Source organism: Panthera tigris, chromosome A2 (assembly GCF_018350195.1).
Source record: "Panthera tigris isolate Pti1 chromosome A2, P.tigris_Pti1_mat1.1, whole genome shotgun sequence".
NCBI classification, from domain to species: domain Eukaryota; kingdom Metazoa; phylum Chordata; class Mammalia; order Carnivora; family Felidae; genus Panthera; species Panthera tigris.
In genome coordinates, this window is record NC_056661.1 from 155719967 (window position 1) to 155745526 (window position 25560).

Consider the following 25560-nt stretch of genomic DNA (forward strand, 5'->3'; position numbering starts at 1 on the left):
TAACCCTCTAAGTTACTGCCTTTCTAAAGAAACTGAGGTCAGGATGTGAAACAAAATGTTAGCTTTAATGTATGCTCTTAACTAACAGTATGACTTCTGTGACTTCCTAGCATGAGATTTTTTTTTTCCTCTTCACTTTTTTGGGTTATAGATTTTTCCCACTGGGCTGGGAAAATAAGCCTGAGACCAGAGACTATCCCATCTTTGCACTATTTTAGGTAGAGAATAGAGAACAAGTGTATCATGTTTGAGAAACCAGAAGAGAAAGAGACCTCTCCAGTGCTATCAGGAAGGCCTCATGCAGGCCTTGGAAGGGACCAAGTATTTGTAAAGATCTGGGGGGGCGGGATCCAGTGGGGAGTAGAGAAGCTACTACTACCAGCGAGTACAATTAGAAGGTGTGTGCGGCTTGGGGGGTGGTGGACGCAGAGTTAACAGTTGCCTAGGTGAAACAAAAGCATGTGGTCATGGGTTTGATGCTAGACTAGATGTGCAGAGGGAAAGTGATGTCTGGAGGCCGTTAAAGACAATGTAATGGTGCATTGTCCAGTGGGCTGGGGGGCTGGATTTGAAGAGGTCTGAAAACAAGGGTGTAACCCAGAGAGAAAGTTCATGCTTCAGTTGATGGGAAGCTGTTGGGTGAGGGGGCGGGCAGTGGCTCGTTCACACCCACCTGTACTCCAACACACACTTTCCCCTGCACATGTGTCCCATATGGTCATTTTTGGCAACCTCCCTTCAAATAGCAATTCCATAAGCCTATAGGTTTTACTTTTTAGTATCGTAGACCCCAAGAAAATCTCTTCAAGGGGCACCTGGGTGGCTCAGTTGGTTAAGCGTCCGACTTCAGCTCGGGTCATGATATCCCAGTTCGTGGGTTTGAGCCCTGCATCAGGCTCTACACTGATGGTGCAGAGCCTGTGTGGGATTCTCTCTGTCCGTCTCTCTGCCCCTCCTCCACTTACTGTCTCTTTCTCAAAAAACAAAAAAATAAGCTTAAAAAAATATATTCAAAACCCCAGAATAATTCATTCCTTACACAGTATACATACCTTCTAGAATGTGTGCATGCTTATAAATTTGTTTCCAGATTGTGGAGCTTTTCACAGAACTCCCCAGAAACCCATCTTCTAAATAAGAACCCAAGCATTGTACCTATGGGTAGGGGGTGGTCATAGTTTACATGTTCTTTTCTCCGTTTTAAAGACTTTAGTTAAGTATTCTCTACAGTCAGCATGGGGCTTGAACTTACAACCCCAAATCAAGAGGTGCACACTCCCCCAACCAAGCCATCCAGGCACCCTGACATTTTATTTTCTTGTTCTCTTAAAGATGGAACCCATGAGATATTAACAATTTCTGATGTCAGACTCAAGTTACTCACAAATCCCTGCCCTCAGCGTTAGCAGCAGTAGGTTGCCTTGACTCTCCCAGTTTCAGAATCTGGTTTTTCTACTTCACAAGCTGGTGTTTCTACTTGGCTTGGTGGAGTGTGGATTTTCCCAGTCCCACTGATCTCTCTGCCTTCAAATCCTGGAATCTATAACCAGGTCCTGATTTTCTAAGGAAGCATGAAGAAACAGTAATTGTGTTAGATACTTGTTTCTCAGGATTATTGAGTGTCTATAGAAACTGGCTACATTCAGGAGAGCCCTTCTCAAACGTGACAACGTTTTCTGTTTCTAAAGTTCCCGCCTCCCCCAAAGAACCTACTTTGACTTTGGCACTCTATTCTTTCATCTTACACCAAATCATTAGATCTCTTTCCTTACGTTCTGCCTGCAGAGAAGGCATCTGTCAGCCTTCAGGCCCTCACACCAGCACACATTTGTAATCATTGGCGGTGGATTATAAGCCTTCGAGCTCATAGGGTTGGTGTTAGAAAACGTGCTTTTAATGGCATCCACCTCCCCTGCTTTGGACAGTGCCATTTAGCCGAGGTCAAGGTTTAATTGCAGAGCAAGTGATTGGTGTCAGTACCCTGCAGTCCCTGAACTTGGAATACCCTGGGGCGGACCCCACTTGGTGACAAATTCTAAACTATGCGTTGGCTCATGTTTGTAACTTTTCTTCTATAGTGAGGAGTTCACAGGGGAAGGAATGTCCTAGGAAACTTGGCTTAAAAAAAAAAAAAAAAAAAAGACACCAGATAGGGTAGTTGGGCCTTGGCCAAAACTTATTGACCCGAAAAAGGAGGAGTAGCAGAGAACTTCCCCGTCATCCTTTTTGTTTGTTGGGCTCATGATGAGAGACACTCCCTTCCCCCCCCCCCCACCCACCCCATGCCCCTGACCCACTTCTCCTTCTCCCGTGTTATCTAACCTGCCCTGACAGACCTAGGCAGGTGCTCCATAGTCTACATGGAGGCTCCGTCCCTCCCCGAGAGTCCAGGCTTCTGGTGTGACTGACATATCTGTCTGGGAAGTGGGAGAAAGGCCAGAACCCAAGGCTGTTACCCCTGCTTCCCACACCCAGTGGGTAATAAGAGTGGCGTCACGGGGATGACACCAAAGCATTATTAGTGGCCTCTGGCAGATAGAAATAGCAAAGCTGGAGGGGCAACCTGAAAACTGGCCGGGATGGGAGAGTTGGCCCCACAGATGAAGACTCAATCTTGGGAAGATACTGAGCTGGGAGCAACTGGACAGGGAAAGATGGCAGAGAGGCACCAGTTACTCTCTCACGTGAGTTATCCTCCAGATCCCTCCATCCAGCACCCACCCCTCACCTTTCCTCGGGGAAGCGAGGGCAGGACACCCTAAGGGTGCAGGTCCGGTGCCCCCGGGAACACACAGGTCTGAGTGTGCAGAGCCCCTCTCCATGCTTGTCTGGGTGATGTTTATAGGGGGCCCAGTGGCTTGGGGCTGGAAGCCTCCTTGTGACTATGGAGGGGATAGGGCTGCTGGCCCCCGCCGAGGGAATTCCCTGCGGGCTGTCCCTCAGGTTCTTGTCCCAACCCCTCCCCCGCACCCCTCTCACACCTGCTTCGACCCCAAGCAGATCAGATGTGGCAATGGGGGGGTCATGTGACGGAGAGATGGCTATAAATAGCTGGGGGTGGGCATGCTGCCCCAGACGCCTTGGGGACAGGCAAGAGGACGGGCTTAAGGAGCTGTACTGGGGGAGGCCCCGGGGCGAGCAGGCCAAGGCCTGGCCCAGGGAAGGAACATGGAGCGGTCGGAGTCCCAGCGGCGTGGGGGGGAGCAAAGCTGGTGGGGTAGTGCCCCCCAGTACCAGTATATGCCTTTTGAGCACTGCACCAGCTACGGACTACCCTCCGAAAATGGGGCCCTTCAGCACAGGCTCCGGAGGGACGCAGGCCCCCGTCCCAACACCCGCCCCACACAGGTAAAGTCCAAGGGGGAGGGGGTGGTGGAATCCGGGGGACAGTTGTGTGACAGCTGGGGGTGGGGGAATGAGGAATCAGGTGAAAGCGGGAGAAGTGTTGTGTTAACTTTAAAAAGTACACGGTGATGTGTTCAAAATACGAAAATCCTTCAAAGGGCTGAGCTCAGCTAAGCGTGCATTTATAGAGATCCCATCCCCTTTTTTTATATAACCCTGACTAACAGGACACCCGAATCCTAGGGGGGAAAGGCATAGCCACACAGGCTTGACTAGCCCGTGCTTACATAACCTGCCCAGAGTGGTTGGCGTGGGAGCCCACACCTCTGTGTGAAGCTGCCTCTTACTCCCTCACCCCCACGCAGACACCACCAGCTCTCTCCCTGCTGACCCTCTGCAGTGCGCGCACAAATAAACGCTTCTGCACAAGGCAGAAGAAAGGTGCTGGGGTAAGTGGAGAAAACGAACTGGATTGCAGATCAGTGATCAAAGGTACACCAGGGTCAAAATGAGCAGAAGAACCGCAGCCTAACTTTCGGGTGGGAAGGTGGATCAGGTAGGAGCCCATCAGGTTGCAGGTGCCCCGCCCCGGGGAGGTAGAGGTGTGTGTGCCTAGTGAGCTCACTGCGGGCGTCTGGATGGGTGGGCTGTGGACATCTAGCACGGAAAAGGGGACTGACGGCACAACTATGAAGGAAAGCTTGCGAGGTTGCCGCAGATAAACAGGCAGGTGATCTGTGAGGAAGTGTGTGTGCACGTGTTTTAGCTAAAGATGGCGGGGAGGGGTGGGTGATGAGGGGATGCAGACAGGGCAGGGAACCAAGGGGTGGCTGTGCAGGTGATGTCAGCACTGGGGGACGAGAGGATCCACGCAGCAGTTGGCATCATCCCGGAGATGGAGATGGTTACTAAGGGCACCCCTGGGGAATCAGTGGGGGCGGGGACACAAAGTCAGGAGAGATGGGAATGGTGAGTGCGGGGAGAGGGGCTTCCCGGAGAAGGTGGGGCCTGGCCTGGCCTTGCAACACCAGACGGGATTGGACAGAAAAGCCCCTCCTCAGGGCCCTGCTCCTCTCACCGGTCACCACATGCCACCACATGCCTCCGTGGGGCGAGTGAAATGCCGTCAAGGTGCGGCGACAAAGTAGCAGGAAACTTCCTGATGGAGAAGAATGGTAAATTAATTTCAGAAGTAGAGCTGGCCTGAAAGTAAAGAAGAGAGGTTTGGACTTAAGTTTTTCTTTGTTTCATTTTTATTATGGAAAATTCCAAACTTAAAAAATAGACCCGTGTAATGAACCCCCAAATGCCCCTTACCCAGCTTTCGACAATCACCGATATTGTGTCTACACTGCTTCACCTCTCCTTCCCATTCCCAGCCTCACCCCTACACACCCGTGAATCCCAGCATCCCCCTCACACTTGAGCTGTCCCTCCCTTCCCCGAGCTCTGCTCTGATGCGGTGCCTCGCCCTGAACCACCCGGCACAGATTTGGCTCTCTCAGGTGTTTCCCAGCCAGGGTTTGGTCTGGAGCACCCCCTTCCTCACCTCCACACCCCCTTCCTTGCCTCCACCAGCCTGAGACCCCAGACAGCTGAAACAGCAGGTGGAGGGACATGCACTGAGCCACAGGGGGAGTGTCTGCTCTCTGGGGCCAGGTAGCGCAGGGAGGGACACACTGTCTCGCTCAGTCACCCATCTCATCCCAGAAGACAGAACAGCCATGAGCTGGGCAAAGAGTGTGCTCCTGTCCAGAACTGGGGCGTAAACTCTGCTGCTCATATTGTGAAATCAGATCTCTCCCACCCAGGCTCTCCCAGAACTGGCAACACGACCTGGCCTGACCCTGGCCCCAGAGGACGGAGCTAGTGAAGGGGGGAGGACAGACCAAAAGCAGTGAGAGCCCTTGCTCCCCTTGCCCCAAACACACGTGTTCTCCATGGGGATGAGAGCAGAGGGCTCCCAGATCTGAGGGGCGCCGCTCTGTCCTCTCCCCGTAGTGTGAGCGTCTAGTAATCCTGCCATGGGAAGTCTCTTACCAGGACTGCTTCCTGTTTGTGCACATGAGCACAGGGAGGTGAGGCGGGTGGGCTTCCTCTGAACTTGAGAGAGCATCTGAGGGGCCTCAAGAGAGGCCAGACACACCAAGGCAAAGAGAAACCAAGAGTCCCCTGCTAGTCTGTCCTTGCTGGTCCACATCAGGATTCCTAGGAGGGAGGCCAGGCAGAGAAGGGGGGTCTGGGATAGTAGGGAGAGGCTGACACACAGTAAGCTGGGTCACACATAAAACACCTGATTGACACGGATGCCCCGTCTTAGCAGAGTTCCTGTGTCTCCACTTTAGAGTAGAAGCTGGCCTCCTTGCCATCCATCAAGATGAGGACAGAGATGGGGTGAGGATGGGTACAGGGGTAAAGGCGTCCAGAGTGGGAGCGTGTAGATGGAGCACTGAGGGCAGGGACCACCACAAGTGACCCTACGTGAGGCTCTCAACGCCCAGGAATTTAAAAAGCTGTTTGTTTCCCCTGTGGGTCTGGGTGCTTCCCTCCGTCTATTCCTTCGGACTCCAACAAAACAGACGTTTCCCATTCCCCCCGTGTCCAGATTTATGGCCATCACAAACAGCAGCCCCCGCACAAGGAGCAGGGCATGGGGATGCCCCCGAAGACGGGCTCCAGTGACAGCCTGGACAGCAAGGATGAGGATCACTCTTCTAAATGTCAAGGTGACGGGGACTAAGGAATAAAGGGATCTGGAATGGAAGGAGGCGCAGGGATTAGGAGAACTGGGACATCCCCACCGCCTGTAGCTCACTCTCTGCCCTCCCCTCACCCACACCCAAGTCCCCCTCCAAGCAGTAGGGAAAGGCATCTCTCTCTGCCTCCTCTCACCCTGCCTGGCTCCCTCTTCTCCCTCCCAGCCACCCCCAGGAAAGGAGAGTTAGAAAGAACTCAGGTAAACCCATGGGCAAACCCAGTGAATGAGGTGCAGAGATAGACAAGACCCCAGGGGCCCAGCTCCTCCGCTCCTGTCCTCAATCACAGCCCAGAACAGTGACCGGTTAGCCGCTCTTTTTGTCTTTCCCTCTTCCCAGACTGTATGCGCCGCCTGGGACACATGGTAAGAAGGAAATTAGGAGAAGACTGGATCTTTCTGGTGCTCCTGGGACTGCTTATGGCTCTGGTTAGCTGGAGCATGGATTATGTCAGTGCCAAAAGCCTTCAGGGTAGGTTTAACCTGGTCCTTTACCCTCAGCCTCTCTTCGCACAGCGGTTCCTAGAGTTTCTAGAGTTCCTGCCTAGGATAAGCTGGGCGTGTTTGGGGGAGAGGGGGGCGCTGCACAGAGGAGGTCTGGCCCAGGAGAAGACCAGACCCGGACCCAGATCCACTTCTGCCCCTTCAGCTGCTGCCATACAACCTGTGGGTGCCCCTCTAATAGGGTGACCAGCTCATCCCCATTTCCCCAGGGCTTTTCTGGTTTGGGCACTGACCACCCTGAGTCCCAGGCACCCTCCCCCCACCCCAGGTTCTGGGCAAACTGGGGCAGCCTGCAGTCCCAGCACTCAGAAGTGGGGTTCGCAGATTCTACCTCCTACAAGTGGTGGGAACTTGGACAGGTCACGGCACCTCCCACAACTCGGGCTCCCTTGTGTCCAGTGAGAACAATACCGTGTGGTGAGGTCAGACGGGATGGCCAGGCCGTGAGGACGCTCCTTGCACACTGTGATGTGCTGCACCGTGGGGGTGCGGTGACATCCCGCCACTCTGGGACTGAGCTCAGGCACGTGTCTCTGCAGCCTACAAGTGGACCTATTACCAGATGCAGCCCAGCCTGCCTCTGCAGTACCTGGTCTGGGTCACCTTCCCGCTAACTCTCATCCTCTTCAGCGCCCTCTTTTGCCACCTCATCTCTCCCCAGGCCGTTGGTGAGAACCTCCCCCCTCCATCCGCTCACCACCCTACCCCTGTCGTGTCATCAGTGTTATCTCTTTAGCCTGTAGACCCTTCCAGTGCCCTTCCTCCCTCGCTCAGCCCCTCAACCCGACTGACGGCCCTTTCCCCTGTCTTGCCATCGTCTCCCCACCCACGCCCATCACCACGTCCACCTGTCTGGATGTTTGTCTCCCTTTTAACCTCTAGCTGGAAGCGGCACATAATCACTCTTTGAACCTTTTAGGCTCCGGGATCCCTGAGATGAAGACAATACTCCGTGGGGTCATCCTGAAGGAATATCTCACCGTCAAGGCCTTTGTGGCCAAGGTTGTGGCCCTGACTGCAGGGCTGGGCAGTGGCATTCCTGTGGGGAAGGAGGTAAGTCCACTGGTGCTCCGGCAGAGGGCAGCACTGAGCCCAGAGGGAGCTCTGGGAGCCTGAGACCAGGGGCGCTGGGAGAGCCCGCGCCAGGGTACGTTAGGGAGGGGAAATACTAGGGAAGGTCCTAGTCCTGGAGTAGAATAACAGAAGTCTGAGCCGGTAGGGCCTTAGAGCAGTCTCCCAGACTGGGCCCTGTTGACATTTTGGGTCGGGTAATTCTTGGTTCTGGGGGGCTGCCCTGTGCATTGTGGAAGGTTTAGCAGATCCCTGGCCTCTACCTCCTAGATGTTGGTAGCGCCCCCTAGTTTCGAGAATCAGAATGCCTCCAGATACTGGCAAATTTCCCTGGGGGGTGGGGAGAGGGATCTCGCCCGGTGGAGGACCACTGCCTTGGGGGCACTTCAGACCAGTTTCCTTGTTTTAATATTACGGAAGCTGAACCCCAGAGAGAGGCTGTGTTTTTTCAAGGTTATACTCACGTGCATTCTTGCCCGGCCACAATCGGGAATCCACACGGCAGCCAGAGTCTTTTCAAAATGGAATCAGTACTGGCAGAACCTCTGCTTAAGAACTTCTAATGGCTTTCCAGTCTTCTAAAAATCAAGTACAAACGTCTCTCTGGGGCCTAGGAGACCTGTGCTGATCTGGCTTCTTTCTGTCTGGTCTTCTGCTCTCCCAAGCTTCCCTTGTTCACTGCGTTGGGGTGACAGGGTCTTCCTGTCCCTCAATCGCACAAGCTGTTCCCATCCCAGGACCCAGCGTGGAGCGTTCTTCCTCCTGACACCCACGTGGCTCACTGCCTCATTTCAGTGGAGACACTACTCAATTGTGGCCGTCCCCGAGTGCCTTCTCTAAACCCACATCACACCCTAGTCTGTCTGCCTCTCTCTAGCCCCTCACCCTTTCTCATTTTCCCCACCTGTAGCCTGATTGAAATGCTGGTCCATCTCCCCACCCCTCACCCCCCACCCCCTTCCCCTCTGGAATGAAGTTCAGGAGGGCAGATCCTCTGTCGTGCTCACTGCCGCATTTGTGGCACCCAGCTCAGTGCCTGGAGCCATAAAGCTCGTCCAGTGAAGGACGCACAGCCTCCTGTCTGGACCCCTGCTGCTGACCCCTCACCTCCCTCTCTCTCCCAGGGCCCATTTGTGCACATAGCCAGCATCTGTGCTGCTGTCCTCAGCAAGTTCATGTCAATGTTCTGCGGGGTATATGAGGTAAGGTTGAGAAAGAAAATGAGGGATGGGCTGTGTGTGCTTAGGGCGTCGGGAGGGCTGCCTTTGCTCTGGGCTGGCCATGATGCTGAAAGGGGGCGTCGCGCTAACCCACGCTCCTTTATTCTACACACACACCAAGCCCCCCCCCCCCCCCCCCCCCCCCCCCGCCGCCGCCACGTACCCCAGCCTTTTCCCGGCCGCCCTTCTCGATCTGCTCCCCGGCTCCTCCAGGCCTGCAGGCCCACCAGCTCCCATGCGGCCCCTCGTCAGTGCCCCCCCCCCCACGCCCCCACGCCCCCACGCCCCCACGCCCCCACCCCCTTGCCCCATCCAAGCTCCGCCCTTGCCTCCTGTACCCACCCTGTCCCTCTGTTTTCCTGGTCCTCCCCACCCCATCTCTCACAAGCACTGCTGCTGGCCCTAGCCCTCCACCTTCCTCGTCCTGCGTGCTTCTCTGTTGCAGACCGTGTCTGGGCGGCTTGATCTCCTGGTGCCGGCCTGTGCGGTGGGCGTGGGATGCTGCTTTGCAGCCCCTATCGGAGGCAAGTCCCACTTCCTCCCTACCCCGGAGCACGACCTGGAAGGGGGTTTGAGTGGCTGCCTAAGCTTTGGGGTGGAGAGGGTGCTCGCTGAAGGGACTGGTGGGTGGGCATTCAAGGAGTGACCCCGGATCGCAGCCCCTGGGTTCCAGGCACCCACGCTTTTCCACCAAAGGGCTATGTGTTCTTTCGCGGCTGGCGGCTGTTTTATGCAGGCTTTTATTGGTACGGTCTGTCTGAAGTCCTCTCTGTTTCTCTTCCTATTGACACTTCTTGCCCGGGTTGTCCCCATCTCCAGCCCCTCTCTGATGATCATTTATTGGCTTACCTGCCTTGCATATATTTACCTTTTATTTCTAAGTTTGGCTTGCCCTATGAGGTCACTTCCTGTTTGCCAAACTAACTGAGTATCTCTTGACCTGGGAATCACTGGGGAGATGGGACCACTGTGAGTCTCTGTGACTTAAGCCTCTCTTTCTGCCTTATTCCCCACCCTTGCCTGTTCTCCGTTCCTCTCTGCTCCCCTTCCCTGCCCCACCCCCCATCTCTCTGTCTGTCTCTCTCTCTCCCCTAGTAGCAGCCATACTATTACACTGACATGCTGACTGTGGGCTGTGCTGTGGGAGTTGGCTGTTGTTTTGGGACACCACTCGGAGGCAAGTGATTTACCCCCTCCTACATCAGTCCACTGCCTGGCCCTGCTCCCCAAGTGCGATACTGCCAGTTAAAACCAAAGTATGACAAGAACAGCAAACTTTAGTGAGCATTTACCATGTGCAGGTGATGTTCTAAGCACCTTACTCCTGCTAAAAACTGTATGAGACCGACAGCACAGAGGAGAGGGAGGAGAAAACTGATCACAGAGAGGGTAAGTGACTTGAGCAAGGCCAGCCCATTAGCAAGAGGTAGAGCGGGGAATGAAAACCAAGGCAGTCCCCCCAGTCCCCCTACTTGTAACCAATAAAGCCTGTCGAAATTGTTGGACACCTTTGCCCTCCACTTATTACGTCCTCTAACAGGGGACCTTATGTAGTGTGTTCTCCACGGGAGAGCTTCCATTGTGCGTGTTATCAAGGACACGGGGGTCTAGGTGTGGTTATTCAGACTAATGGTCAGCTTTAACGAGGGCTGCGGACAGGAATTAAAAGCACCTTTGCTCCCTGACAGCAACATAAACCTGAGATTAGTTCTCCCCGCAAATGAAAGGCAAAGGGCAGCTTTTCAGACTGTTTTCTTTGTCCTGGGTCACTAACAAGTGGGCTCGGACAGAGAAAGCAGCCATGTTTACTTAGTGGTGAGTCCGTTGTAACAAGATTAACACAGGAGGGACTACATGGATCATTCATTCATTGGATTCATTGGTGATAAAAAGGGCACCGAGTTGACACTGGGGAAACAAAATTGCCGGAAAAGCATATGCTCCTTAAACGTTAGAGGTAGCTTTTCAATTATGAAAATGTAATCAGTCCCTTCATAGAGGAGTGCGCAGGTAACTCCCACGTCTCAGCTCAGGAATGACTTACGAGTAAGCGTTCAGAGGGAGCAGAAAGTGTGTCATACCCGTTTGTCCTGATGCTGTGCCCAGCGTAAGATCAGCTAGCATCCTGTCTGTACTTCTGGTGTCAGCTCTTGTCATTAGACAAGTCACCAGTCTCCACGAGTGAGGGGTGTATTTGAGTTTCTGTACACACTTCAGTGCGTTTGAATTTCTGTACACGTTAGACATTCACACTTAACATTTGTACCCATTTTCACCTTTACTTTCTCTTTTTGCCTTACAAATCCAGAAGGTCTGAAAAGCATTTTCAGACAGGTGGGCTTTTTAATTTTTTTTTTTTAATCAGCCAGATTATTTTAAAATGAAGAGAATGTGTATTTTTTGCATAAAACTGGAATGTCTAGGATGAACGAGGAAGGTTTCTCTTGGTCCAGTGTAGAATATAGGGAAGGTGGTAAGGGAGCGACAGGTAAAACATGGCTCTTGACCCGAGAAAAGGTTCAGTACTGAAAAATTAAGATGCAATTTTCAGGGGGCGCCTGGGTGGCTCAGTCAGTTGAGCATCCGGCTCTTGATTTCAGCTCAGGTCATGATCCCAGGGTCTTGGAATCAAGCCCAGCATTGGGTTCTGTGCTGAGCATGGAACCTGATTGAGATCCTCTCTCCCTTTCTCTGCCCCTCCCCCACTTGCGCACGTATGCACACACTCTTTCTCAAATTTTTTAAAAATTAAAAAAATAAATACCCTGGAAGGCCGGCTTATTTGATTATTTTTCTTTTTTTAAGAACATAGAGTAATTCTGAAAGAAAACATTAGTAAAACGATAATTTATTCATTATATAGCCAACTCTTAATTCCTTACACTGATGAAAGAAATCTGCTTCAACAACCTGCTAAAACGACAAACATCTTTTTGCTTCTACCGTGTGCCCTCTGTGCTGTGTGCCCTCTGGGTGTGCTGGATCCCATACTCCCAGGGGCTCACAGCTGACGGGGTGGATGGGCAGATAAACCCATCATCATAGCCCACCCAAAGAAGTGTCTTGATGACAGTTTGGGCAAAGTGCAAGGAAGACAATGAGGACAGGGTACTTTGGACAGAAGAGACAGCATTGCAAAGTCAAGATCTGGGGGCTGTAATCACAGTAGATGAGAGCATTGTTAAGAGAAACAGGAACAGGAAGTGAGTCTGCACAGGGAAACCATGAAGGAAGGAAATCATGAATCGTGAAGGTCCAAATGTGTTTTACAGAACATGGTTCTCCATGGCATTAATAGAGGTAACATGTGAAAAGTGTTCCAAGGTCAAATAAGTTGGAAAAACACTGTGTTAAACAGCTAGTTCTTTAAACTGGAAGAGTTATCAGAATGTTGGATATGCTGGCATGCTTTGTGAATATGCAAAATGTGGCTCCAGTACAGCATTTCCCACAGAATCCCTTCTGCAAGGAACTTCTCATAAGACTCAAAGGACCTCACAGATCGGGCTTTTGGAAATGCTGTCACGGGGGAAGGGGAGCCATGGAAGAATTCAGTACAAGGAAGGGAGTGACACACGACAAGCCCAGCACATCCATCCAGTCCCTCCAGCAGATGCGTGCAGAGTTGGACCAGCCTGTGGATTAACAGGATTAAGTCTAAGATTAAGAAGAAGGCTATTGTCAAAGCCCTGATGCCCCATGATGAGAGACTGAACTGGACAGAGGAAGAAGAGAGAAGAGGATGATACATACGGATGATAGAAAGTAAAATTGATGTGACCTGGAGGTTGATTTTATGTGAGGCTATAAAGGATGAGACAGAAAGAGGAATCTGGGCCAACTCCCAAAGTTTATTCCAAGGAAAATTGGGTGGACAGCGGTGCTGGTCAGCAAGACAAGGAATATGGGACGTGAAACGGGTCTGGAGGAGTTGATCCATTTTACTTTACATCTATTGAGTTTGAAGATCCAGTGGCATAGCCGAGTGATACCGACCAGACAGCTGGACTGTTGAGTCTGAAGTCCAGGAACTGAGCTGAACACATGGCTTTGCTAACAAGTAGCCTGTCGGTGGCAGTTGAAGCCATGAAATCGAGAAAGTGTGTCTGTGAGTAGCAAGAGCAGGAGACCAAGGTCAAGGCCCTGGCTTGGGCAGGGGCAAAGGAGCCAGAGGGGGAGAACAGGGAACATCCAGGGGGGCAGAAGAGAGCTGTGCCACGGAACAAAAACCAGAGAGTTTCCAGAAGCTGTTTGTGTTTTTAATGCTTTGTTTGCTCTTAGCGGCACATTTTCTGCTTGGCTCAGACTAATAGTAAAATCAGTTCTCATTCCTGAGTATAGAGTGACAGACTGCTGGGGAAAGCATTCCCAGAACCACATCATAGGAAAGAAAATCTAGCCCGGGGTTTCAAAATATGGTCGTAAAATATTCATAAGTTGGATAGCTTACACCCCAACAAATCAAAGCTGACTTTGTTTTATTACTGGTAAAGAAAAGGAGAGAGACTTCCTCCACCTGCTCCCCACACTGTGTCAAATCCTCCTTTCAGCCCGAGGAGACGGCAGCCTTACCGGCCGTGATTTGAGGAGCAGGGGCAGAAAGGGTGGCTGGCAGCTCCAGCTGCCCCAAATTCCCCCTTCCCTCGCTCCGCTCTCTGAAATTTCACCCGTTCTGTTCTCTCTTGTTCTCTCTCCTCCCCTTCCTCTCCCGTTCACCCATAGAACAGACAGAAAGCCCCGACGATGTGTCAGGCATTGTATTAGGTGGTGGTTTCCAAGGAACTTTTGATCCTAGGGGGAACTCAGAGATGGAAACACATAACAAGTGCTCAAACAGTCCAAAATTCTGAGACAGTCAGCTGTTTCCACCTGACGAGGGGCACCTGGAATGCCTTCCCAGAGAAGGTGACTTTTGAGCTGACCCCTAGGGACCCTCACCCAAAATGCTGCAGCTACTCTGTGAGGGAGTAACCGGCAGGCCACTATCCTCTTGGCGCAAGTAACTTACTCAACTATTGACTGTCACCTGTGAAACAGAGCGGGGCAGTCCCGGAGGAGTCCAGAGTTGTGACTTTGCATGTAGAACAGGGAGAAAAACATTGACTCGGACGGAAGCTGCTACCTGAGGGGTCTCAGGCCAGCAACCGTTCACCGTGGGGGGAAAGGAGGAGACGCACCTTATCTGGTTCCTGGTTGCTCTTGGGCCCAGGCCCCTCCTCCACTCATCTAGTTACATGCTGCATTTTTCTGGTTTCTCTTCCTCATTTTCCATAAAGATGAGGCTTAGCTAGCTACTTCTTCTTGCCATCAATTTTTATCCTGCATCTAATCAAAGTCCACTCCCGTATTCTTAATACGTTCAAAGGTTATTTTCCTTGCTGTCTCTTGAATCTCGCTTTTAGGCCCTCATTAGCGTTCCTCACTTTGTCCCTCCCTCTGCTTGCTATCGGTCTGTGTATCGACCTCCTCATTTTCCACTCCAGCATCTCCTTAGAAACAGTGCTATATAGGCCTTTTAATTAGCTTTCCTTCTGCCCCACTCACCTTTCTGAAACAAAATTGTTTTTGACTCCTAGCCTCTTGGTTTTTCCCCTTGTTTTTGTTATTTTATGTCAAGTTTTTAATGTTAACTTTTTTTTTAATTTGAGAGAGAGCACGCACAGGGGAGAGGGGGAGAGGGAGAGGGAGAGGGAGAGAGAGAGAGAGAGAGAGAGAGAGAGAGAGAATATTAAGCTGGCTCTGCACTCAACGTGCATGCACAGGGCTCAATCTCATGACCCGGGATCATGGCCTGAGCCAAAATCAAGAGTCAGACACTCAGCCGACTGAGCTGCCCAGGCGCCCCTAATATTAATTTTTAAACACTTTGATGAATCCTCTTCTTTTCTTGGAATATTGATTATTGTCAGCTCTCATGAAGGCTTCTCATGTTCATTTTTCTTATTTGTTCCTTATAAAGTTGCCTCAAGGTATGTGGTACCTGGGAGGAGGGAGTAGAGATTGGAGGGAATGTGAAGGAGAGTTCCCATGGGTCCTGAGCTCTGCCTCACAGCTCTGCTGAGCACCTGCTCTGGAAATGTTTTCTCCCATAACTTCCCTGCAGAAACTTTGCAACAACCCTTAAGTCCCTGTGGCTGACAATCGTGAATCCCACCCAACCCTACTTTCTAAGGGAGAGAGAGGGTGGGACCACCTGACCCCCTCGGTCTGTGGGTTGAGGACCACACTCCCCATCCCCCACCCCGAGCTCCTCTCTGTATCTTACTGGACCACATCCCCGGCCTGCAAACAACCGCCAGCGTGGGCAGGTGTATGTTTTAGAGCGTGAGGTTCCAGGAGACCATTACTTCCCACTGCTGCTTCCCCTCGTGATTCAGGTTTCAGCAAAAGCACCTCGGGGCCACAGGGTGGGGGCTGGGGGAGAGCCTCTTACTCTGTCTGGCCCTGACCACCCCCACGCCCCTGCAGGAGTGCTGTTCAGCATCGAGGTCACCTCTACCTACTTTGCCGTGCGGAACTACTGGCGAGGATTCTTTGCGGCCACGTTCAGTGCCTTTGTTTTCCGCGTGCTGGCCGTGTGGAACAAGGATGCCGGTAACAGGGAAAGAGGGAGGCTGGTAATGGGGCGTGTAGGGAAGCTCCTTAGGGCGGTTTAGAAAAGGAATGGATGGCATTATTTCGGAAGTGGGCCCGAGGATATAGAGCAAAGATATAGGTCCTGGATCACGGAGTAGAAGGGCAGTGTTTGGCCATAAAAACTGGAAATTCAGTGGAAGAGGTGACATTGGCCTCGGAGGAAGGAAGGAATTGACCCTCGGCTGATGACCCTGGCTTCCCCTCGGGTCTCTGTGGCGCTCCCACCATGCCTTTCCATCCCGTAGTCACCATCACCGCCCTCTTCAGAACCAATTTCCGAATGGATTTCCCCTTTGACCTGCAGGAACTCCCAGCCTTTGCCATCATCGGGTCAGTGGAGTGCCCTGGGAGTGGTTAGCTGGGGGTGGGGGCAGGGCAGGGTGCGGCTTTGGGCTGGGAGGGCCTCAAGCTGAAAGCCTGGGGGCAGGCGTGGGTGAGTGTGAGTTGCTGGGGGAGGGTGGGCGCCTGGTATTTGTTTCCCTGCCACAGCCAGGTCTGGGATGAGGGTTCCATTGCTGTATGACTTGCGCCCTCAGGATTTGCTGTGGGTTCCTGGGAGCTGTATTTGTGTATCTGCACCGCCAAGTCATGCTTGGTGTCCGAAGGCACAAGGCCCTCAGCCGGTTTCTGGCGAAGCAGTGAGTCACTGCCCTTCTGTGTCCTACCCATTTACTTTCTGCTTTCTCCACGAGCCCCTCCCTTTTAATCTTTCTCAAAGGCTGTAAATGCCAATACTTGACTTGTGATAAAATATAGGAGCCCTGATATTCCACATAGAGAACACGGTGTGGTTTGCCCGTTAAAGATTGCTTTTTGGTGGCAAGAACATTCTGTGTTTAAAGAGCTGAGGATGGGATGCCTGGGTGGCTCAGTGGACTGAGCATCTGACTCTTGGTTTCAGCTCAGGTCATGATCTCACAGTTCGTGGGCTCTCTCTCCTCTCTCTCTCTCTCCCTCCCCCCACCCCACCCCTCTCCCTCACTCACTTTCTCTCTCTCCTAAAAAAATAAAATAAAAACAAAGAGCTAAGTCTGCAGTGGGCTACTAGGACCCAGCTAGCCAGCTCAGTGTGACATCCACTGTGGCTAACTTGGGGGGGCTTAAATCTGTGTCTTTTTCAGTCGCCTGCTGTATCCCGGAATCGTCACCTTTGTCATCGCTTCATTCACTTTTCCACCAGGAATGGGTCAATTCATGGCTGGAGAGGTCAGCTCCAAAGAGTCTGGGGAGGGAGGTGGGCATCAGGTCACTGAACTGGGACTAAGCCAGGGCAGGGCCACAGCACAGACATCCCTCCAGCTTCTGAGCACAAGTACTTTTACCCAAGTGTAGAATCTCTCCCCAAGAACAGACAAGAGAGACCCTTGAAAAATGAGACGAGAGAATCCACTTGTATATTTGTTTTTTTTTTTGGGAGAGAGAGAGGGAGGGGCAGAGAGAAGGAGAGATAGAATCCCAAGCAGGCTCCACGCTGACAGCAGAAAGCCCGATGCAGGGCTCGAACTCATGAACCATGAGATCATAACCTGAGCTGAAGTCAGATGCTTAACCGACTGAGCTACCCGGGAAACCCCAGGAGAATCAGTTCTGTACAAAGTGCTAGCACCAAACATCCTTGGAGACCTGCCCCCTTTTGCTTCTTCCTCTCACAGCTGATGCCTCGTGAAGCCATCAGTACCCTCTTTGACAACAACACGTGGGTAAAGCATGTGGGTGACCCTGCAAGCCTGGGCCAGTCGGCTGTGTGGATCCATCCACAAGTCAACGTCGTCATCATCATCCTCCTCTTCTTTATCATGAAGGTACCCCTTCCTGCACTCCTGACCCCCTAAGCTTCTGTCTGTTTTCAACCTGGAACCCATGGTTTGCATAGGGTAGAAAAGAGTAAACTTCATGTGGACCTAAAAACAAGTAGCTGGAAACCATAGCACAGGTAAGCTGCCCATCTATAGGAGTGAGCCAGTGTCTATTCATGTCAACTTAGTGATGTTGCCATCATTACCATAAGCCTGCTAAAAGTTCCATTTGCTAAGTGCTTAAGATGTCACAGCAGCCTGGTAAACAAGGACAAGATGGGGTTGAGCAGTATAGATGACTGTGGGAACACCTAAGATAAGCTAACCAAATCCCACCACATATTAGATAATTGTATACTTCATTCTCCATGCATCTGATTATCCATTTTTGGATGATTTGCATATCCATTTTCCCCCTGTCTAGTGGGTAATCTCTTTTCTAGAATTGCAAAAGAGATAAAATATTTAAATCAATTTTATTAGTGACTGTATGTAATTTTTATACATGGTATTGTTCCCTAGTTAGGTAGCAAGGCCATGAGGATTTTACCACTCTCAAGCCTTTTTCTCCTACTTTCAGTTAGGAAACCACAACTGGTCTCTTACATCCGTTCTCTTCCATGTCTGCCCATCAAGGACCATGTATTCCTAAGCTTCTCAGTCACCGCCTTATACAAAGATATTTTTATTTCCACCCCTAGTTGTGACATCTCTTCTGGCTGCTGCTTGCCTTTCTTTTTTCTCTTTTGATGATTGCCTTATTACTGACGGTGCGTGTTGCCTGTATGTTCCAAGATTTCCTCTGTATATTAGGGTTCTCAAGTAAAAGACTGTCCACACTGAACCTTCATGCTTTTGAATACCTTGCTATTAACTTATTCGTGATAATTTTTGTGAATCTATATTTTCGCAGGATATGAGTCACTAAGTTATATATGCTTATGGTTGAAAAAAATGTCTTTGTTTTTTGCTGCTCCTTTAATGTACTTGCCAAGGATCCCATGATTAAAGATACCAGGTGCTTGACGCACCAGGTTCCAAGTCTGTGACTTACATTCTCAGGATTTGCTCTGGGTTTCTGGAAGCTGTATCTGTGCATGTTCTTTCCCATTCCACTCCATGTGGGTTCAGTGGGTCAACAGCTTCCATATTTTGCACACCTACTTTATTAATTAGGTCTGTTGTTGTTCCTTCAAAAGATTTGATATTTTTATTGTAAAAGTAGTCTCGCTGTCTTGTTAGGGATTTGACTTTTGGACTTCCAGTACAGCATTCATCTTCTCTCACTTATAAATCCCAGCTTCCTGTAAGTAACCGAGGCCAAGTTTTGATAGCATCTCAGAATTTATTGTTCAAGGAAAATAATATAGACTGAGCTGTATGGTAACTTTGGGATCATATATACTTTTTTTTTAAATTTTATTCAAATCCAAGTTAGTTAAAGTAGTGTAATAATGGTTCCAGGAGTAGAATTTAGTATAACACCCAGTACTCATCCCAACAAGGGCCCTCCTTAATACCCATCACCCATTTAGTGCATCCCCCCACCCAAGCCCCGCCTCCCATCAACCCTCAATTCGTTTTTTGTACTTAGAAGTTTCTTATGGTTTGCCTCCCTCTCTGTTTTTTTTTTTTTTTTTAAATTTTTTTTAATGTTTATTCATTTTTGACAGAGAGAGGGAGACAGAACGTGAGTGGGGGAGGGGCAGAGAGAGAGAGAGAGGGAGATCCAGAATCCAAAGCAGGCTCCAGGCCCCAAGCTATCAGCATAGAACCCGACGCGGGGCTCAAACCCATGAACTGTGAGATCATGACCTGAGCCAAATTCAGACGCTTAACCGACTGAGCCACCCAGGCACCCCTCTCTGTTTTCATCTTATTTTTCTTTCCCTTTCCTCTATGTTCATCTGTTCTGTTTCTTAAATTGCACATATGAGTGAAATCATATGATATTTATCTTTCTCTGACTTATTTCGCTTAGCATAATTCATTCTAATTCTATCAATGTTGCTGCAAATTGCAAGATTTCATTCTTTTTGATAGCCAAGTACTATTCCATTGTGTATATATACCACATCTTTTTTATCCATTCTTCAGTCGATGGACATTTAGGCTGTTTCTATAATTTGGCTGTTGTTGATAGGATCATATATACTTTTAAAATGTCAAGGTTTTGGGGCGCCTGGGTGACTCAGTCAGTTGAGCATTTGACTCTTGATTTCAGCTCAGGTCATGAGCTCATGGTCATGGGATTGAGCCCCACGTCAGGCTCTGTGCTAGCTGTGGAGCCTGTCTAGGATTCTCTCTCTCCCTCTGCCCCTCTCCCTTGCTTGCATGCACCCTCTCTCTCTCTAAAATTAAAAAAAAAACAAAAACAAAAAAAAACAACTTTTTTTTTTAACAGGAGAACAAATCTACATCTTTATTTATTTACTTTTCAGTTAGTTTAAATCCTTGAGGGGTACAACGTCACACAGATTCTGTGGCCAATGGCTTTAGTAGGAAGGTTGCTTTGGAATTTGGCACGAACCATGCCACTGTTTCCTGGAGCATGAGTTACTTTTCCTGAGTATTCTGGTTTTGTTCGGTTTGCCACCAGGAGTCACTGTGTTGTTCTTTGCCTTGTACACAGAAGCACATCTCTTGCCTAGATAGAATTCAGTTTCATCTCGAGCATAAACACCTTCAATTTTAAGAAGAGCTGTGTGTTCCCTGGTTCTGGAGACCCCGCTTATAGCCAGCAAAAATGGCTTTGGACTACAGCCTTCCAGACATACTTGTCATTTTCAGGAGTCCTGTTCCCAGCAGGCCTCCACAGGTTCCAAGATAGTAGAAGGAGCAAAATAATAATAATAATAATAATAATAATAATAAAATAAAAAAATAATTAAAAGAAAATGTCAAGCTTTTGAAAAGTTTTGAAGAAACAAAATACTGTATATTTTTCAACATTTCCCCTACACCTCACTTCACCTCATCTCAGATTCCCAAGTATATATCTGTATTCAACTTCACAGATTAAAGTTTATTCTAAGAAGCCTAATTGGATTATATAGCAGGACTCAACTGTATGTCACTATTATTAATTTCTCACTGAATTACATCCTTGATAATGTGTATATCATAAGTGTGTCAGGGGGAGAAACTCATATACTTCCTGGGCTATGTTTCAAGCCCCACAGTATGTAGCAGGCCTGTGCTATTCTATAATATTTATACACATAAAACCACTCACTGCTATAAATCTGATATTGTCTGATTGATTATCATTGCTTCCAGCATTTTCACTGTTCTGCTATTGGACACATACACATCCCTTTATTCTGAAGTGTAGGTAATGGTCTCTCTGTCTTAAAAATAAATTAAAAAAAATTTTTTTAAAAAGGGTGCCTGAGTGGCTCAGTTGGTTGAGTGTCCAACTTCAGCTCAGGTCATGATCTCACAGTTCGTGAGGTCGAGCCTCACGTAGGGTGTGCTGACAGCTCAGAGCCTGGAGCCTGCTTCGGATTCTGTGTCTCTCTGTCTCTCTCTGTCTTAAAAAAAAAATTTGGGGCGCCTGGGTGGCTCAGTCGGTTGGGCGTCCGACTTCGGCTCAGGTCATGATCTTGCGGTCCGTAAGTTCGAGCCCCGCGTCGGGCTCTGGGCTGATGGCTCAGAGCCTGGAGCCTGCTTCAGATTCTGTGTCTCCCTCTCTCTCTGCCCCTCCCCCGTTCATGCTCTGTCTCTCTCTGTCTCAAAAATAAATAAACATTAAAAATTAAAAAAAAAAATTTAAAGTGTAGGTAGTAGGTTACCTATACACACACACACATATATATACACATACATACATACATACATACATACATACATACATACACAGGCAGTATCCATACAGGTAGATAAGGTTCTCAGCTAATGATGAAAGGAACTTCTGTATTCCTCAGTCTTAAGACATAGAAAGTATCACCATGCTGTAAGTCACCAGCTCCCACAATGGGTATGAATATTACAACTTCTCAGTTTCCCTTTTTAAGAGTCCAACATCATTACCTGGTATCACTGTTCAACATAGCCCAGGGTTCAGTAGAATTCTTCATAGCACTCCTTCTTGTGGAGGGTCTAAATAAAGTGACATCTGTCATAACGGGTGTCTAGTTTCCCAGTTCTCTAGAACTGGGTGTTTAAATTCTTGGGAGTTATTTGTGTTCCACATTACTTACATTGCTTCTGGATCCTTCCTTTCATGTGCTAATAGCTCAGAAAGTTTGCTAACCTCATATGTCATTCTTTGTGCTACAGGGCTTGATCACTTCCATGTCCTCTGATCCTCATCTGTTCTTACACATATCTTGGGGGATAATCCAAACTTTGTCCTCTGAATTCAGCCCTATTATCCACATATTATCTGTATTACTGGAGCGTTCAGGTAAACCCAAGCCAACAAAATTCTATATGGCTTTCATGTGCTTATTCCAAAAAGATGGCACAGAATAGTTCAAAGGGTCTCCAATTGTCATATGTCAGAATCACTTATGAAGGTTAAACTAGAAGGGTCTAGAACTCCATGTCCAGACAGACTGACATGGTGTCTGGTCATCTGCGGTTTCAACCAGTTTACCAGCGAGCATTTCTGTTGGGTGTTGCAGCAAATATTAGCTCTGAGAAGCCTTTTCTGTTTTGTATGGACACTATTTGCACAGACACTTGCATGGACCAAGCAAACTCTCTTCTTTCTTTCCTTCCTCCCTCCTTCCCTCCCTCCCTAGTGACCTACCTACATCTGACTTGCATTTATGAGCACCATGCCAGTGCTGAGAGCAGGCAGAGAAGAGGCATGCGGTTGCTTTCTACTCAAGGAGTTCTTAGTTTATATCTCTTCACTTGACTTTGCAGTTCTCAACTGTTTTACCCACTCATATTCTGACCTGAAGAAGTATGTATGCATTTTGCATCAACTCAGAGCTTCTGGAAAGAAACCTTCCCAGAGTTTTTGTCATGGCTCTTGACACCAGCCCTGTCTCAATGGAATCTTTTTTTTTTTTTTAATTTTTATTTATTTTCAGAGAGAGAGAGAGACAGAGAATGAACGAGGGATGGGCAGAGAGAGAGGGAGATAGAGAATCCCAAGCAGGCTCTGTGCTGTCAGACACAGGGCTCGAACTCACAGGCCGTGAGATCACGACCTAAACTTAACAGACCGAGTCACCCAGGCACTCCTCAAGGGAATCTTTCTAAGGTTCAGAATATTAAGAAATTTATTTCTTACCAGCTTACAGTAAATTTGCATAGGTTTTTAATTGTAAATGTTTCATCCTGTCAATTTGTTTGGACTTAGCTGCTACCATCTTTCACCAAATTAGTTTGAGATCCTTTTGTAAGATTAGCTGACGTATTTTGGAAGTGATACGTAAACCTAATTCACATGCTATGTCTCACATTTTTATTTCTTTCACAGATATTTCAAAAGCTCAACCAATACTCTTTTCTCCACTCTTATTTCTCAATTCTTCTGCATTCCTTGCCACAGAATGTACCTATTGCTTTTGCTAAAATTGTTCCAATTTCTGTTGGAATACTTCCCGACAGAGTTGGCCTTGGAGATTGGCTAGGTTTCTCAGTGTGCCCTTCCAGGATGGCCAGGACAGATCTGATGTGTTTTGAATCTCTGCTTAAGGTGATTTGATGTTAGGAAATGGCTCCGGCAAGACAGGCTTCACTCCAGACTCCCTTGTGAGGTTTACCATATAAACAGCTTTGTAAATGACCACCTCAAAGCTACATTAGTCATGTAGTAAGTCACTAAGACTTCAAGGTGTCTGCCACTTAGAAATGGGCTCTTTTTCAGAAACATAATCTGACTGGGAAAAGATATCTTCCAGCTTCAAGACTTTTAGGCTGTTCAGCTGAGGTGACCTTTTCAGGCTAAGAGGGTACAGTATAGGCCAGGAGCCTTCTGGAGCAGGGACAGGAGCCTTCAGGGGCTCCACTCTTCCTTCTAGATTGCCTAAAGGCAAACACAGTCACTCCAAGTCAGAACGATTTGAGTTAACGATCAGGAGGAACTTTCTTATAATGTTGTCTTTGGTTGTCTCTTAGACTGAGCACTCCACGTTTTTTTTGGTTCTGGAGGAAGGGTGCAGACAAAATGGCTTCCAAAAGGATTTGCTATCCCAGGGTTTCTGTGACTCTCAAAGCAAGAAGGAGGGTTGGAAGTGGGGAGAGGGTGGAGTGTATGCATGTGTATTGGGCAGGGTTGAGAGGGTGTCCTGATGCCTCTTTTTACCCCAGTTTTGGATGTCCATCGTGGCCACCACTATGCCCATACCCTGTGGAGGCTTCATGCCTGTGTTTGTGCTAGGTAAGTTCTGGTGGGAAGCCTGGGATCTTACTGAGAGCTGCAATCTAGGGTACTGGGAAATCAAGGAAAGGTCTGGATGCTTGGGGCTTATGTTTGGTCTTAGTGCCCAAGCAGGGATTGGCTCTGAAAATATAGAGGATCTGGAACTTGGATCTTTCAATACCTTCGTTCCTTTTGTCTTTCCTCTAGGAGCTGCATTTGGAAGACTGGTGGGAGAGATCATGGCCATGCTATTCCCTGACGGTATCCTATTCGATGACATCATCTACAAGATCCTACCCGGCGGCTATGCAGTAATTGGTGAGACACATTCTACCCTCCGGAACCCCTAATAGCCACACTCAAACTCTCCCATGACATCTTTATTCCAGGCTCCACAATGAGGTTTTAATTTTATGCTATTTGATTCAACTTTTGTTCAAATAATCAGCCCTTGGCTCTGACTCTCATTAGCTCTTATTGAACGTCTTTGAGCCTTAGTTTCTTTATGTAGAAAAGGGATTATTATGGGGATTAAACAAGATAAGAAGGAAAGCACCTAGGATTGTGTCTGAATGTTTGGTGAGGGTTTTTCTTTGCTTCCAAAGAATCAGAGAAACAGCAGTGCAGGTGACTTGCTTGGATACTCCCAACCTGCAGATGTACCAATATTGACGGGACTTAAGAGTACATGACTAAGACCTAAGAAACATGGGCTCTGTGCTCATCCCTGCCACTTGTCACCTGCATGACTACAGAGCAAGTTAGCTACCTTTCTGCACCCCACTTTCTTTGCCCTCACGTGACTTCTGAGATATCTCACGGTCCTAACATTCTGATAATCTGTGATAATCCAACTGAAACCATCCAACTGAAACCATGTCTAACACAGAAGCCAGTGTAATCCTCAAAATTAGTATGCCTCCTCCCTCCTATATTCTTCACCAAAATCCCATAACATCTAAGGCCATGCCTCCCTTAAATATAGAAGCCTTAACCGGCTTTACATTGCATATGGCGACCTTACTCCCCGATCACAGTCCTTTACAAAAGCCTCTTTCATCAGTAAGAGTCATCTGCTCTTATTCCCCATCAAGTAAGCTGTACACCCAACATGGGGCTTGAACTCACCACCCCGAGATCAAGAATTGCACGCTCTACTGACTGTGCCCCTCTCTTTTGTAAATTTTTCTTGTTCTCTTTCCATGTATACCTTCTAGCAACTATTTCTGTTGATGGGAAAACATAACTAAAAACAAATAAGACAGATTCTGTTTTCAAAGAGTTCACAGAATCATAACATTGTAGGTCTGCAAGGGCCTTACAACTTATTCAATACCTCATTTACCTCAGAGATAAGAATATGGGATTCCAGCAGCATCAAGTTCTGTTCTCACAGTTGAGAAACTGTAGAACCAGGATCTGACACAGGTGTCATGTTCCAAGTCCACAGCCTGAGTCCTGGGTTTGACCCTCTTCATTCATAAATTGTTGACATCAAAACCTGAGGCCCAAAGTAAAATGCTATCACTGGGTTTTAAAATGCTCAGTTAAGAACAGTCCAAACTTCTGGGGCGCCTGGGTGGCTCAGTCGGTAGAGCATGTGACTCTTGATCTCAGGGTTGTGAGTTCAAGCTCCACACTGGGTGTAGAGACTACTTCAAAACAAAACAAAACAAAACAAAACAGAATGATCCAAACTTTCTAAAGCAAGGAATAGATAGGACATCACTGTCTTCATTTTATAAGTGAAAATCCGGGCACACACAATGATTTTGCAAATTGCCAAAGGACATCGAGTAAGATTAAAATGGTTTTCTAATACTTGAGCATTCTCACCACTACTCTTGACAGATGATTATGTCAGGAGTGTTGGTACTGACTGGGGTCATGTCTCCCCATTCTACATCACTC

The 25560-nt window shown here is 48.6% G+C and overlaps 1 protein-coding gene and 1 pseudogene across 3 annotated transcripts in view; one reads left to right on the top strand and one right to left on the bottom strand.

Annotated features, from left to right (window-relative positions):
* Positions 1-2349: 2349 nt before the first annotated feature.
* CLCN1 (chloride voltage-gated channel 1) overlaps positions 2350-25560 on the top strand; it is a 33502-nt gene continuing 10291 nt past the window's right edge. The window contains exons 1-14 of one of the 3 annotated variants that reach the window (XM_042974141.1): positions 2350-2684; positions 5951-6071; positions 6441-6572; positions 7144-7272; positions 7524-7657; positions 8800-8877; positions 9341-9419; positions 15364-15489; positions 15777-15861; positions 16068-16169; positions 16653-16737; positions 17184-17333; positions 23598-23667; positions 23857-23967. In XM_042974141.1, the coding sequence (XP_042830075.1) occupies positions 2580-2684; positions 5951-6071; positions 6441-6572; positions 7144-7272; positions 7524-7657; positions 8800-8877; positions 9341-9419; positions 15364-15489; positions 15777-15861; positions 16068-16169; positions 16653-16737; positions 17184-17333; positions 23598-23667; positions 23857-23967 (1507 nt within the window). In that variant the 5' untranslated portion in view covers positions 2350-2579. Of the gene's footprint in view, positions 2685-3008; positions 3349-5950; positions 6072-6440; positions 6573-7143; positions 7273-7523; positions 7658-8799; positions 8878-9340; positions 9420-9993; positions 10073-15363; positions 15490-15776; positions 15862-16067; positions 16170-16652; positions 16738-17183; positions 17334-23597; positions 23668-23856; positions 23968-25560 lie in introns of those variants that run through there. The other 2 variants (XM_042974132.1, XM_042974147.1) reach the window with 2 other exon arrangements.
* Positions 19774-20102, bottom strand: LOC107180449 (annotated as a pseudogene).